Below are 16,525 nucleotides of genomic sequence, written 5' to 3' on the forward strand. Positions count from 1 at the left end.
GAGAGAGAGAGAGAGATACACATACGTCTATGAGTTAGAATGGCAGGTATGTTATGCTAATGTTATATGCTAGCATAATTACCTCAGTAATATAATAATGCTAGTGCCATAAATATTAGCAAGACACTGTTTCTTCTACATGCTAAGCATGTGGTAATAAGAAACATTATAGTATGACTAATAAGTTTGTGTGTGTGTGTGTGTGTGTGTGTGTGTGAGAGAGAGAGAGAGAGAGAGAGAGAGAGAGGAATGCACAAATGTCTGTGACTTGTGGCAGCTATGTTATGTTGCTAATATTATATGCTAGCATAATTACCTCAGTAATATAATAATGCTAGTGCTGTCAGTATTAATAATATTATTTAGCTATACTAATAGTAGTAATAAATATGAGAAATTATAGCCAATATTGTTATTGTACAGTATTATTGAATTAGTATATCATTAATATAAATATATATAAAGTGTTCTATGTGTTAAGGAAATAGCATTTCTTAAATGTCACATAGCTAACACTAATTTAATAAGCTGAGAAAAATACTATATCAGCATATCAACAGAATGTACATAGCACTGTGTGTGTGTGTGTGTGTGAGTGTGTGTGAGTGTGACCACCCTCCCACAAAGGGATCTGCACAGTCAGTAGAAAGCCTCCTGATTATTTTCCCTCATTACTGCTCTTCATTATTCGGCTTTAAGTGAAATAAATCCAGCGTAATGACTTTTTCATTCAGATTCCATGAGTTCTGCTGGCACAAAGTCATATTTACTTAATATTTTTTTTCTATAATGCTTAAAAGTATGTGCTTGCCTGTTTTCCGTAGCTATTGGAAGCAGTGGCTTCAGCCCAAGACAAACTCACCAGTTCTCTCCACAGATCTATCCTTCCAAGTAAGTGGACTTTTATTTTCACTCTATAAAACAAGCAGGTCTGTTTTTTTTGTTTTTGTGATTTTTAATTCCGAACCTTCTGCCCTATCTTGACATTTAGCCTAATTATTTGAAACTACAGCAAGAGTTATTATCTCGACAAAATTTTCTTTGTAATTAATTATTCCTTTTCAGTGTAACCTTACTATTTCTTTTTATTATTACTGGCAGTTATAATTGCACGCTATGTAGTCAAATCATGAAAACGTGTAAATTTTGTACATACAGTCACACCTGCATATTATCACAACATGCATTAGGCTTTAGGGCTATGCAGTCAGTGCACAAATGTTATGTTACAAAAATATGATTTTCCTTATCTGTTCATTCTCCTATGAAACGCAATATCTACTGTAGAGATTTTTCCACACTGTATTCTTCTTTATATAATTCCCAGCATCTATGATTATGGTTATGATAACGATTACATATACTGGTATTTTAATTTTCCCCTCCAACAACACATAGTTATACAAGAACTTTAAAATATGTTGTGTAATATTATACCACAGCATGGTAGACTCCTTGATTATGATTGGTCAGAAGGTGTTGATTAATTTCCTGATTGTTCCGGCTGCAAGGCAAATCACAGGGTTCTATTAATGCGCTCTAGTTTCTAGAGTAGCAACTTACACGTACACTTGTATGATATGATATGATGCAGTTTTCTGGGAAAGAGATTTATTTCGCATTTTTAGAAGGAGTCTCCAGTGTCAGTGTTTTGTACAGCTCAGAGGTAAAATTGCTACGGAGTACAAAGCACTACATGACATGGGGAGAAGAAGCTAGTGCTGCTATAGCATAAGCTTTTTCACAGATGTTCCACAACATTAAATGAAATGATAAACAGATAAAAAGTATGTCATTCTTTAATAAAAAAAAATTGCTCTCGTTGATATATTGCCGTGGTATAAGAGAAATAAAGCACTTTCTTTAAATGTAAACGAATATGATTTATGATCCAAATCATAAAAATCAATGAGGAAAAGTTTGTATTTCAGGTCTTTGTGAGTGAACGAATGTGTATCATGTTCCTGTCTTCCTTTTTTTTTCTTTTCCGTCCAATAGCAGACCCTATCCGCATATTCTTCCCACCCCTTCTTCACAAAACATGGCAGCGTATGGACAGACGCAGTACAGCACAGGAATGCAGCAGGCCTACGCCACTTACCCTCAACCAGGCCAGCCTTACGGCATCCCGGCCTACGGTAAGCACAAAAAGACAAAAAAGAAAAAAAAAACATCTTATTGCGTTCTGTTTTTTAAACTGGCCCTGAGTTCCAATGTCATTTTTAATGGATTCTTTTCCACATGCTTCCTCACTGATTTTGTCAAAATATTGTATTTGGTTTAATTCCTCAGTTTCCTTCATCTGTACATGACAGCAAGTGAAACTGTGTTACTTTACACTGAACAATTCTTCCACCATACAATGTAGTCTGTTAACAGTAAGCTTTGGTTGCTAAGCAACATAACAGACAGAGATTCAATGGACAGAACAATGGCTGTAGTGCAACGGTTTTATTGGTTTGAAACTTGGCACATTAACAGGAGAATTAAATCATTGTCGCGGAGTCACAGTTGTGTGTAACTTCAAACATGGCACAGCCAATCAGGATTTAGAACCAAAACTATCCGTTTTACAAAAGAAATTTTGTTATGAAAAGCAACGAAGCTTGGGCTGTCATGGTATTGTGTTGAAATTGTTTGTACCAAGTGACTAGCCAGGTGATGTTAGCTAACTCAATAACCTTATATACATAATACAATGATGGATTTCCCACAAATCATCGTGTCATTACATCACAGTCCCAAGGCCTACATTTTCATCGCATCCTACATAATGAAAAGTTCTTAACATTTTAATTCTTCTGCAGTGTGCACTGCTTAGCAATGCTCTATCACACTGAAGTAGTCATCTCTTCAGATTTCATGGCAATACAACTGTAACATTTATTTTAAAATTCCCCCCTTGGGGTACCATTGGTACACCAAGCTCCTAGCTGATCACTGAGATAAGATTAGGGTCTATGACTTTTTTTTTACCTACTAAGTTCTTGCTAGCCTGTGCGTTTATTTCTAAACCGATTCGTTTTGTGCTAGATAGACAGATGTAAGAGATTAGACAAACAGAGGCCAAAACAAAACAATTTTAGATGGTTGATGCAAGAAAAGTTCTTCATGTTTCCTTGTGATGGAGGAAAATTAATATACATTGGCTTCACAATAGTGTTTTGAGAAATAAAATGTCAAAAAAAGCTTATTTTGAGATGTTTGAGGGGAAGTAAAGCATTAGCGCAGTAGGTAAAATATGTGGAAATCTTTTAACAAATGTAATTTTCACACTGCAATAACTGAACTCATCCCAGAATACATGATATTATCACAATATTTTATTGGAAAAACTGTGACAATTGTGTTTGCCATGTTTTTGAATACTTGCCTTCACAGAATATTGGTGTGGTGAACAGAATTATGGGATTGCCTTCACACATAAGAACATATCCAAAAGAAGCTGTTTTTATACCACCATGACAATGAGACACACTTGTCCAGCAATGCTGCCTACCTAGGCTGCCTTGTCCCAAATAGGATATCTGTAGTGTCCTCAATGGCGATGTGTATGTACCATGTAGGTTTTTGAATAATTGATTATCAGGGTTCCTATAGGGTTTTTTTTGGAGTTAATGGTAGTAATAGACTTCTAAACAGGTTCTTCTTGGAACCTTCTCTGAAAACCTGCTGTTTTAGGGTTTTAAGATTAACCGAACCAGACTAACAAACTGAACCTTTAGTGCACTAGATTTAATTTTTGTTTCTAAGATAATCTGTCATTTTAAACTAGTGCAATGAAATTGATGAAGCTCCAACTCTGTTTTATCAGGAATTATGTACGTAAGGAATAAAACACAATGGGAAGTGCTGTTATAGGAAAATAATCAACGACAGCATGCCTTTACTATCCCTGAAAGCTGCTGTTACAGAAAATGAATCAACATCTTCTCAACAATCAGATTCGACAATTCAGCAACACTGTGGTATTAAGTATTTCGATCATTCCTCGAATAAAAGTTGTTATTGTATTGGTATAAAAACTGAAGAGACTGCCTGACTGTTTCTCCATTATTACTCTGAACCATGGCCCACCAAACAGACAGATATTTATACGTTTTGAATATGTAACTTGTGAAATTTAGGACTATGCATCACTATTCTGGTGTCACTAACTGATTTAGGTCCATTGTGGGCAGGAATCAAGACGGAAAGTCAAGCTCAGTCTCCAGGACAGAGCAGCTTCCTCAGTTACAGCTCCAGCTTCTCAACACCGCAGACGGGACAAGCGCCCTACAGCTACCAAATGCAAGGTCGGAGTCTGTTTCTTCTTCTTCTTCTTCTTCTTTTCTCGTTCCTGCCTCAATGGAAAAAGCTGTGGTTTCTCAATTCAGTCCAAATGTGTCAATTAATCAAATGAAATCACTTGATTTGGTATTTGAACACATACATGCAGACAGAAACAGATTCACACAGGCACACACAGCAATTTTTTCAATTTTTTTTTCTGACCGGTTTCATTTATCAGCCTTAACTGCATTTTGATCGTCATGTTCAAACATAAAGTCAGGATTCAGTTTATTTATCCCTGTAATGTCTTTTTCCAAGCAGTGGAAAGAAAGTAGCACTCTTTCAATGACTCTCACTCATCCAGATGATAACTGTTTCGGTAATCGTGTCTTTCTTCCTTCTTCGTACACGATGTGAGGTCAATTTTGTTTAAAATAAAGTCCATCTGGACTTCATCGCACGCTCCCGCGACAAGAAAACAAAACCTCTGCTGCAAAAAAGAGCAAACGAAGCCGCAATTGAAAAGTCACTGTCTCCTCTTGAGGGAGATATTAAGTGAAGCACAACAAATAAGTGCAGGAGTGTGTAGTTAGGAATGAAGGAGGGTGGGTGGGTGGGGGTTTGCGAGGTTTTTGCCCCAGGGAGGGTGGGGTGTTGGGTGACCAGGCCCTTTTTCCCAGCATGAGGCAATTCTTCATGGACAGGAGGGAGTTTAAAACGGCCTTTCATGTGGCTCCACACTCCATCCAGAGTCAACGTCTGTCCCTTTTATGACTTTTTGAACTGTAGGTTTTGCTAATTCAGTGTGCAATGGGAGTCTGAAGTCTGAGGAGAAAGTTCACGGTTGGGCTCCTCCCCTCCACCGCACCATTTCCCCCGATATAGAAAAAGAAGAAAGAAAAATGAAGACTTTGCCACACTTTTATTGAGACGTCTAGCATCTAGTGAGAAATGCAACTCTACTGCAAATCAAGAAATGCTTCCTAAACCCATCAGACAAACAAATAAACAAAGTCAACTAGCTTTTCCCCAGCATGCCTTAGATCCTTTCTAAATTTTATTTAGCACTATCCCTGTTCCTGCTAATTCAGGAGTCTGATGCTGTTTATGTGAAGTCTGCAGAAAAGAAAAATATTTTGTCACGCTTTTATTGAGACGTCTGGTTTGAGATCGCTGCTAAACTTCCCATCAATGATTGAAGATGATTAAAGTTATATGTTTAAACATTCCTTGAATCAAACCCCAGACTTAAGCACTTAATGTACAGATTCTGTTCATACTCTATTTTGTTGGTAATTTGAATAGATTTTTGGTTTAAAGTCTAAAATTTTCCATTTAAATGCATTAATGGAATTTGAATTCCATCAATTTGAATTCCAACCGCCAACTTATGATGTCATAACGCCTTTTGCAGCAGCAGCAGACCAATCAGCAGCTTTGTTCTGAAACCTCAAAGAGCAGGATTTATTTAAGAAACGTAGCATAGCATGTAGAAAAAACAAGAGTACGAGAAGATTTGCACATGAGCGAAATGGATAAAAGAAAAGGAAGTAAAACACAACAATGGAAAAAAAACATTTTGATCCCTCTGCTGAGTGATTGTTAGATACGACATTTTCAGGTATAATATAAACTAATCACCCTCCAAATGTGCTAAAAAAATTATTTCTATAATTGCTGTCTTCTAAATAGCTGATAAATGTTATGCAGCGTTACTGTACCCATTACTTTCCCTATGGTATTGTTCTAGTAATAACAATGGGCCTCATTTATCAAGCTGCATATGAACAGATTTATTCATAAATTGTTCGTAGGATAAGTTACGTAAGAAACTTAGTATTCATGAAAATCCCATAATTTCAGGAGAAAAAACATTCATATCCTACTTCAGTGCCTGAGTGTGTGCAAATTGACATGGTCACAATGTGAACCTCGATTGATCGGCTTCAAATTGTACAGTTGGCTTGAATTAGTGAAAATGCATGTAAGGATCACGTCAAGTTTAAACAGCTTATTTATATAAAGTTAGTGATTTAGTGCTTTGAAAGAAAGCAATAAAAACAAATCTATAAACTAAAAAGAATAAGACTAGCTTTTCAATTAGGACAAATCATATGCCACTGTGTTAAAGAAGGAAGTATTAGTGTTTGTTGTAGCTGACGCTCTGCAATGGCTGAGCTGCATTACTGGAATTCAGTCATTGTTTTGTTGTTTACAGCTCACTTTGAGCTTCGCTTTTTATGGAGTTTTGCGGGTGTCACGAAATGTAAATCAGCTGTGCTGCGAACATGCTTGGTAATTTACGGCTGGTTGATATTTATCAGCATGCACATGTGAATATGATGAAAATCAGAATTTCCAAAACTTTATTAAGTTCAGTCTAGTGTATGAAAACATCTACGCTTCCTTAAAGATTGATAAATGAGGCATATTATCAGTACAGTTATTGCATATTTCCTTATCATGGTATGCCTTCATAAGGATATATCACCAGACACTTATAATCCAAACATGGTGCCCTTTGCATAGAGTTAGACAGTCAACGTTTCTTTTTGACGTAAAAGTGGCTATGCTGAACTTGCATTGCCCTGCTCTACATTTGTTATGCTTTAGAAATAAAGGGGAATTTCTTCTTGACCACAATACAAAAGAGTGTGTTTTCTTCAACAAAAGTGCAGTTAAATTGTTACAGAAAAAAACAGCAAATGAATCTGTATGGCAGATTGAGAGAGAGAGAGAGAGAGAGAGAGGAACAGCTGTTCATTAGCTTAGAGCCTGTTGATATTAGTTAAACCGGCCACAATGGGAACCAACTTCCTGGGAAAATATTTTCACCGTGACACGGTGTTAGAGAGAGTGTTAGAAAGGCATGTTGCAAAGTTTACTCTCACTCTCGCATGTTTTGGTGACATGTCTGTTCAGACTGTAATGGCATTTTGACATAAACAGAATTAATATGCATTAACAAATGAAATATTAGAATAGGAATCTGATCTGAACTATATGATTATCCGAGTAACATCTGACATAGAGTTCCACACAAATTTCTACTTGAGTGACTGGGAGTCATGTCAGATGGGTGTCAATCAAGTGTGCTAATTAGAATATTAGGCCACACCTACCTCAGTTTCTAGAAAGCATCACAGCGAAAAGATCATTGTTATATGGTAGAGCGAGCATCACACTGAACACTCTCTCTCTCTCTCTCTCTCAGTTAGAATCATCTTAAATGTATGCATGCTTTTGGGAAACATCTATTCTTCATTCATCAAAATTTTGCTTGATGTTTAATATAACACTCATATCTGGTGTCATACAAATATTTTTTAGCGTTTACTTTGCGACTTCACATAATTCAAACGTGTAAGCACAAGAATTCGTACACGTTTACACACGTATTTATTATGTATAATCTTCAGATTGCCTCTATACAGAGCGATTTATTTAGGTCCTTCCTGGTCCAAGTGAAGTGAAGACAGATTTGTGTATTCATCAGCCTTTCAGTAGTTTACACACAACACTGGGACTGTTTCCACCATTGTGAAGGTGATAATTGATTAAAAAAAAAAGACCCATCCTCCCATTCAACCCCTTTTCCCTCCTTCACCTCTTTCTTTTCAAACTGCAGCCAAGATAAAACTGCTGATAAGGCAAAGATAAGACATAAAGACACTGTTAGTCATCTCCCTCGTCTCACACAACCCTCACACGCTTCACGCTTTAGTTTTAGCCTAAAGCAATGCGGCTTTCACGCATCAGAGTTTTGTTTTTCTGTGCAAGATGCTATCACATATTTCAGGCAAGGAATCATTTCCTCATTTTATTTTTGCTTTTCAGATTACAAGCATTCATCATGTGAAAGTGTGAATGCTTTTCAGCTTACATCGCTATTCTAAATGCATGTGAACTATTGAAATAATTGAAGTGTATTATTTAAAAATCATAAATGCATATCAGTTATTCTAGCATCTGGAACTGAGAAATGGAAATTTTATCATTTATAACTTTGAATTAAAATTTATTAATTAATTACTTAATTCATATGCTAATTTTTTTGTGAGTAAATCTCTACTGAAACTTAATATCTGAAACTATACATGGAAGTAAATGACAATTTTAGTGTAATGGATGTGGAATTTGAACTCAAAACTGACTCACAAGGTCAGCGTTAATATTTGGTCATGTGAATGCGAATTTTGTCATTGTTTTGGAGCAAACTAGCTTGTAGATAACCTTACGGCTGACATAATCATACCAAAAGCCACATCCATCAAAATTACTGACTGCAGCTTTAATAGATGACCAATTTTCAACAAATACTGTCAATGTTAAAGTCAAAATAAAGTGTAATTTTGCATTGAAATCTGAATATAATAAGAAATAAAAAGGTTAAAAAATGAAAGTGTTTGATTGTAAGGTTGATACTTGTATGGAAATGCACAAATCCATGTCAACTATTACATCAGCTGAAACTATAAATGTATTTTACACACACACACACACACACACAAGCACACACTCATATACACATATAAACAAGTCACGGTTATTTGTCTTTCTCTTACAGGAGGCAGTTTTACAACGACATCAGGACTGTACGCAGGAAGCAATTCCCTGACAAACTCGACTGGATTTAACAACACACAACAGGTAGCTGTAATCCACTTTCCCTTGCCTCAACTGTTGTAAATGTATTTCCTTTAGCGCTTAGCTTAGCCTGTACAAAGCCAGTGCATGTCTGCATATGGAAGCCTTTACAAAACATGTGTACGCTTGCGTATTATCCACATGATATGAGCACAACAGTGCACATCGCACCAGGTAGCCATAGTTGCTTTTTACTACTTTGACTGCTATAACTGGATTTCCTTTATCTTTTAGTATCAACCGTTGCGTGTAGCATAACACAAACTGGATTTCTGGAAACTTTTATAAAACATCTGTACACTTATAAGCTTTTTACAATACTCAAGACAGCCATAATCTATTTTGTCCAACTTTTTGGCTGCCTCATAAATGATGAAAGAATGGTTGCTATTATTTTGCCTCTATAAATTCATTCATGCTAGCAAACACAAACACAGGCAGCTGAAGGAACAGTTTGGCCAAAATGTCCATCTTACCCCAAAATATGTTTCTTGTCTGAAGTTTACTGTTGCTAGCATGTAAATAAAGCTCACGTCCTCCCGCATATGAGCACAACAGGAGGCTACACAACACACCAAACAGCTTTAGCTTTATTTTTCCATCATAAACAGTGCATACTGACAGCGTATCTTCTTTAAAGGTTAGCTTCAGCTGTTTCAAGTCAACATATGCAAACCGGATTTCTGGAAACCTTTCTAGAACATCTGTATCCTTAAATCTTATCCACATGATAGGAATCACTCCAAAATGTCTAGCCTGCTGCACACAAGGATTACCTCTGTGATATTCTCACATATGTGTTACGCCATGAGAGCAAAAAAGAAGACAAAAGACAGATCTCTTCCCAGATGTAGCACATGACAGACATGTGTTCACGTTTACATATTTGGGAATCAATGCAAGGAAGTAGCAGTGTTTGTAGAGTGTTTCAATCCCGTATCACATTACAGCCATGCAGTATGTGTGTGTGTGTTCCTCTGCTATAAATACAATGTACATTAATTGACTTCATATTTATATATTGTGGCTTGCATATCATATCATTTTCTGTGTAGAAATGATAGCATAACACTCCTGTTCCTCAGACACAGTGCGAAACTTTTTTGATAACTGGTTTAAAAGATAAAATACAATGGAACTGTTTTAGATTAGACTTTAAATTGTTTTCAGCTTTATTTATCAATTCACAATTAATAGCTCATCCCTGAAGCTAACAGTAGCTAATAATAGACATACGCATAGTAGCTAGCAGTAGTTAATAGTAGCTAACACTTGATAGCAAACTAATACCTGGGGTGTATAGTAGCTATATATATCATCAATAGTAGCTAATAACTGGATTATAAGAGTAGATAACAGTAGCTAAAACTTGGTGTTTATAGTAGCTTACAGTAGCTAAATCCTGTATTTCCTAGTAGATAACCATAGCTATTGATAACTAAAAACTTGGAGTTTATAGTACATAACAGTAGCTAATAGTAGCTAACACCTGGAGCCCACACTTGCAAACAGTAGTTAATAGTAGCTATATAGTTTATAATAGATAATGATAGTTAATAGCAGCTGTAGTAGCTAACATTTATAATATCTAATTGTAATAGTAGCTAATTCCTGAAACTTCGTACTTATAGTAGTTAACGGTAATGGTAGTTGGCTCTTATAACTTAGTGTAGCTAACAGTAATAATAGCTAACACCTGTTCTATCAGTGTCAGTATATTATCTATTAACATGCTTATTTTAGCTAATGAACTAGCTATATTATAACATTGGCATTGGTAAATTTGATGTATTTATATATGTATTATGTAATTGAATGTACACATCTTTACACACACTTGTTTACGTGTTTGTGTGTGCAGGATTACCCGTCCTACCCTGCATTTGGCCAGGGTCAGTATGCGCAGTATTACAACAGCAGCCCATACACGTCGCCCTACATGACCAGCAACAACACGAGTCCTACCACGCCGTCCACCACGGCCACGTACACGCTGCAGGAGCCGCCGTCCGCAATCACCAGCCAGGCTCTAACCGACCAATCAGCAGGTGAGATGCTAACAACAACTGTTTGCTAACAAATAGCCTCATGGTTTTTAGCTATGGTATTTGCAGGCTGTTTATCAAACAAAGGGGTGGAGAAGCCAAGTAACAATTAGTAAAAGCATTAGCTTCATAAGTTACTCTTAGCTAATTGCCCCAGATGCTTTAAAAAGTGACTACTTAACTGACTCACCCCTTTTTCATTGCTATACTGGCTTATTAATGTCTTAAGCTGGCTTTACTGTGTGCGATTTTGGGCTTCATTTTTGCTTTTATGGAACAATCGTACATCGTAAAAGAGTTCTTTGGTTGTGAGTTAAAGATTACGATCAAATACAGTTGACGTAAAAGTTCTGGCGGACATTTTGTGTAAAATCTCAGAGTGTAACCACTGCTATGACACTTGTCTAAAAGCCACCAATAGGTGGATGGCATAGGATTATGCAACAGCTACAATTACGGTAGTGGTAATGCCTAAACGTAAACAAAACATGCTAACAAACAGAAAAATGTTATTATTGTTACTACCTCAAGCTAGCTTTGACGGAGGATTCTGTTTATGTGACTCGATTTTATAAACGAGCCCAGATTGATGACATAAGCAGAACATAGTAAATTTCTTTAGTCACAGGTCTATCGCCAGAAGATCTTCATCATATAATCTGACCTGGAGAACACGCATTATTATACAGGTTGTTATAGAATTCACGATTTTATTATACAGTGTAGACCACCAGAGATGGCTGGTACAGCCATTGAACATCATATGTGTAATATAACAATGACTTTTACAAATGGTTCCTCACATTAATAACACACTCTTTCTGTGATTCCACTTTTAGTAAAAAGTTCAAAAGAGTCATTTTGACCTGAAGAACAGAACAGACAGGCTGAACCAGGGCACTCCAGACGCTCCCTTATAGCCATTAGTGTTGAATAAACGGTATCGGGGGTGTAAGAGGATCAGATAAACGGATTCAGCCGCACATTGTTCAGGTTTCGAAGGTGAAAGCCTTTTTTTTTATTTTCTCTCTTTTGATACACTTTTTTGTGTCTTCCTGCAGGAGAGTACAGTACAATCCACAGTCCATCAACCCCCATTAAAGATTCAGATTCAGATCGATTGCGTCGAGCCTCGGATGGAAAGTCACGTGGAAGAGGAAGAAGGAACAATAATCCGTCTCCACCGCCGGACTCTGACCTTGAGGTACTGTGCAAACTTACTTTCTGGTTCCCGTAAATGTAACCAGGAATTTAGGTGTTTAACCCGAATTGTTTAGTAGAATGTCATGCATGAGTTACTATTTTCAAAAATTTACATGAAAACGGAGAGTTTTCTTGTATGAACAATCCAATATTTTTCCTTTGCAATCCATATTATAGCATTAGTGTTAACATTGCATATTTTTTACACATTGTATTTTTATATTTAGCATAAAATTTGATATTGCATTACATTATTGATCTTGTATCTCATAACATGTTAACATATCTGCTTAATTAGTTGGTCATTATCGATCATGTTAATGCAAGAACCAGAAGATTTTTTTTTTTTTTTGCATTTTCTTGCATGCCGCCTTCTCCCTTGACCACTAAAGCCTAGCGCCCTATTTATTGACAAGCATCTCAGTTTGCATGTGCCATTGATTTAGCATTCTCCTTCTCCGTTCCCTTCCAGCGTGTGTTCATTTGGGATTTGGACGAAACGATCATCGTTTTCCATTCCTTGCTCACGGGGTCTTACGCCAACAGATACGGAAGGGTGAGTGTTTTGAAAATGAATGAAAAAAAAATCTGTGAATGTTGCAGTGAAAATAAAAAAATGCACATAAAGATAGAGCAGTTCGAGTATACACAACTCTCAAGGTGTGATTATTAGACGTGTTTGGGTATGACAATATACCGTAATAATCTATAATAGTTATATATTTAACGTTATGCTGTGTAGGAGAAGCTGGAGTCCTGATATCAGAAAATAATTTTCCTTGTTAATTCACTAACTTGCCATAAAACATATTTTTTGTGTTTTTGCTTTAGAACCGAATGAAATTAGCAACACAGTCATTTGTATTTAACAAACGTTCTAGCCCCATAAAACACACACACACACACACACACACATATCTGACTATTGTTGGATTGTTGCTATGGCTACATCTAGGAGGGTAATATATTTCTCCAATGTTGCTTTTTTTTAAAAAATATAAATCTGATTTATATATGATACATTTCTGAGTAAATCCATGTCTATTTATTGTCACTGTCATGGTTACATTGTGACTCTCTTCCATAGTATCATGAGCATTAATTTTGAGCTGTGATTCCATTTTTGTCGTATCCACCAATCAGAAACAAGTATTTGTGATGTCACGAAACTTGTCAGACGATTGAAACCTGCTCTAAAGTTTCATTTCGAGCTGTGTGTTAAGCTTTTGACTCAATCCACCAATCAGAAACAAGTATTTGTGATGTCACAAAACTGGTCAGATGATTGAAACCTGCTGTAAAGTTTCATTTAGAGCTGTGTGTTAAACTTTTGACTTGATCCACCAATCAGAAACAAGTATTTGTGATGTCACAAAACTGGTCAGATGATTGAAACCTGCTGTAAAGTTTTTAAAGCATTTTATAGAGATTAGAGAAAAAGTTGTTTCTACAATATTTTGATAAAATCGCATAGAGCACTTTAAACAACACTCCAGACATTTCCTTCGTTGAATAAGCCTCACACTGCTGCTACAATGCTACACAATATTAATCATCCTCTTTAAAAAAAAAGAAAAAAGATACAGTGAAGCACTGAAACCCGTCATATTTGGTGAATTTGTTGCATGGTTCCAAGACCAGTTTGACTAATTGTTTCCTTTTTTAATCGGCCCAACGAGGCCTGAGAGGAATGCGATTTGGCCTGCAGCTGTCTGAGATATGTGACCGCAAAACAGTTGCACTGAGAATGTCACTTCACACTTCTTAAGCGTTTTTTTTTTTTTTTTTTTGCTTTCCTGTCCTTCAAAAATACTTCATTGTTAGTTTAATGAAGTGCTTTCCAAACCTTCCGCTCTTAGCGAGATTAGCCTGGTACTTTCCGGGATTCTGAAACAGACAGATGGCTACATGGAGCAGAGTTCTGTTTTGGTCATGAGAGTGTGTAAAGGTAGAGCCATCATGGAGCTAAAGAATAATGTGCGACGGAAATTACAGAGGCTAATAAATATCTCGTGGTTTCAGCCAGAGAGCTGTTTTTGGTATCCTATAAAACAGCCTTGGCTGAAATCATGGTTTAATATATAATATTTAATAGAAGCATTGTGAAAAGGAGTTTGAATTATTTGGATTGATTCTCAAGCCTTACTGATGATGCCATGCATTTATTTGACTTGGACTGACATTCAGCAATTAATATACTAAATGGAATTAAAAAAAACAATGCTTAGTGCGGTATGTCTAATGACAGAGTTGTGTAGCTGCTTTCATTCTCTTTTGTGCTAAGATTCTGTGATGGGGTGTGTGTGTGTGTGTGTGTGTGTGTGTTGATGGAATCGTTTCGCTCTCTTTGTTCCTGCAGTGGGGTGTTTGATGGCTGCGGTGTTTTGTTTTAGGGCCTAGAGAGCTTTGCCCCTCGACCCTTAACTCTGTTTATTTACTTTGTCTTTGCTGTGCATGCTGGGAAAAAAAATGAGCCTCTGGGCTTCAAACACACACACACACACTCCTCTCATGCAGTTCAAAGTAGCTTTATTACCATGACCATACCAAGATACCAAGATACCATTCAAAGATGTAGTATTGCCGCATACATGGAGCAAAAAGGGCCTCAGAGGTCTAGGCGCACTCTCTCTCTCTCTCTCTCTCTCTCTGTCTCTCTCTTCTGTATCTCTATATCTTTCAAATGTGCAACACACTGAGCTGCTCTCAGCTGAATTTATATTCGTTCAATCTATTAGTTCCTTATATATATATATATATTTTAATATTTATATTTGAATATTTTAAGTTCTTTGATGCATGTAATTTCTTTAGTGTAATCAGTGCTATTCTCACAAAACATTAAAAAACTTAAAAACCTCACCTGTTGCTCAAATAATAATACAAGTAAAATATTGCTGTATTGCTATAAAATCTAAAGACACGGCCTGTGGTAGTGAGTTGCTAAAGTGGGAAATAAAAGATGCTTCACTGCACTGTTCTAGAGTCAGTAGGTCATAATGTATAGCCACTGCACATTAAAGTTGTCCAAAAAGACAAAAAAAAAAGACCAGAAGAAATCTGAGAGCCATTGAATGAAATGTGGGTTAATTAAAACATTGTTCTTTTTTGTATATTCAATAAATTCCAAGTAGAGGTAGTGAACAGAACTATATGATTTTTTTTTTTTTTGTTCTTTTTTTGTTCTTTGTATTTTTGTAAATATTTTTAATACTGCAGATTATGAGATGAAGATTTTGGTTAATGGTATATAACATTTTGGAATAACAGAATAACCCAGAGAACCTGAAAGAAACCTCCAGGAAGTGTATGAGCCTTTGATTGTACTCAATAAATATTGCTTATCATTTTTCAATGGTTTATTTCTATAAATGAAGCAAAATGTTTTTTGTTGTTGAACGCATATGAAAAATAGTTTTTTAACACTGCATTCAGTTCTGAAATATTGGTTTTATTATATACTTGAAGAGACGGCTGTAATTTATATTGTTTTAAAGTCTTAATCAAGCTGGAACAGAACTACTATGAGAGCAAGGAGGAAAAGAAACTATTTTTCCCCCCGTTGAACTCACACTATAAATAGAGCTGTATTGGAAAAGTGCACTGCTGTGGTTATCAGTTATCCTAATTGGCATAAAGGCAGCTCACTTCCATAAAGCTGATGGCTGAGACCAGCTGTGTGACCATCGGGGTTTTAGGGTGTGCCTCTATGTGTGTGTGTGTGTGTGTGTGTGTGTGTGCGGCTGTGCGGTGGTGTCGGAGGGGGGATTTGGCGCCCTGCTGATGATGGCTGATGGGTAAAAACAGGTGGAGCACTGACAGGAGCAGAGCCTTTTGACCTTTTGGCCTCCTTGTATTCTTAACTCCTCCTGCTGAATGATTGTCTCGATTTAATTGGAGGGGATTCGCCACGCCGCAGAAATGCACTTTACATTCCTCTCAGCACCAAACTCGTTTTTATTAACTGTCGGATGCAAAATGCAGGCGTGTGTAATGAGGGCGATGAGTAGCGGGCTCATAAATAGATATTATAGCAGTGTGGATGTATCCTGACACACTACAATATTATACTGCATGTGTGTGTATACGGTTAGTGTCTGAGCACACGACCAGCAGAGTCTAACAGGTGGTTTAAAGTGAAATATCAGGATTTTCATGACATTTTCAAGCACTAATAATTTTTTCCAGGACATTTTACAGTGTTATATGCTTAGATTGAGCTCATTTTATCTCTGCTGTCGAGTTATCTTTGCGATGGACAAATGACAGATGAATAAATTTCAGCTTTATTTTATGATACTTTCTTTCGTTATATCAAGCTTAAATACTTCTAAAAAAGAAAACCTCAATCAAACCTC

At 36.5% G+C, this 16,525-nt stretch overlaps 1 protein-coding gene across 8 annotated transcripts in view; it reads left to right on the forward strand.

The window, feature by feature from the left end:
• The window catches only part of eya1 (EYA transcriptional coactivator and phosphatase 1), a 51,415-nt gene that overhangs the window by 12,859 nt on the left and 22,031 nt on the right, over positions 1–16,525 (forward strand). For 4 of the 8 annotated variants that reach the window (XM_026938195.3, XM_026938198.3, XM_026938196.3 and 1 more), the window contains 7 exons: positions 825–891; positions 1,999–2,138; positions 4,167–4,295; positions 8,840–8,922; positions 10,781–10,967; positions 12,026–12,168; positions 12,640–12,723. In XM_026938195.3, the coding sequence (XP_026793996.1) occupies positions 825–891; positions 1,999–2,138; positions 4,167–4,295; positions 8,840–8,922; positions 10,781–10,967; positions 12,026–12,168; positions 12,640–12,723 (833 nt within the window). The remainder of the gene's footprint in view (positions 1–824; positions 892–1,998; positions 2,139–4,166; positions 4,296–8,839; positions 8,923–10,780; positions 10,968–12,025; positions 12,169–12,639; positions 12,724–16,525) is intronic. The other 4 variants (XM_026938197.3, XM_026938199.3, XM_034298215.2 and 1 more) reach the window with 3 other exon arrangements.

The sequence above is a fragment of the Pangasianodon hypophthalmus genome, chromosome 22, assembly GCF_027358585.1.
Source record: "Pangasianodon hypophthalmus isolate fPanHyp1 chromosome 22, fPanHyp1.pri, whole genome shotgun sequence".
In the NCBI taxonomy this organism is placed as follows: domain Eukaryota; kingdom Metazoa; phylum Chordata; class Actinopteri; order Siluriformes; family Pangasiidae; genus Pangasianodon; species Pangasianodon hypophthalmus.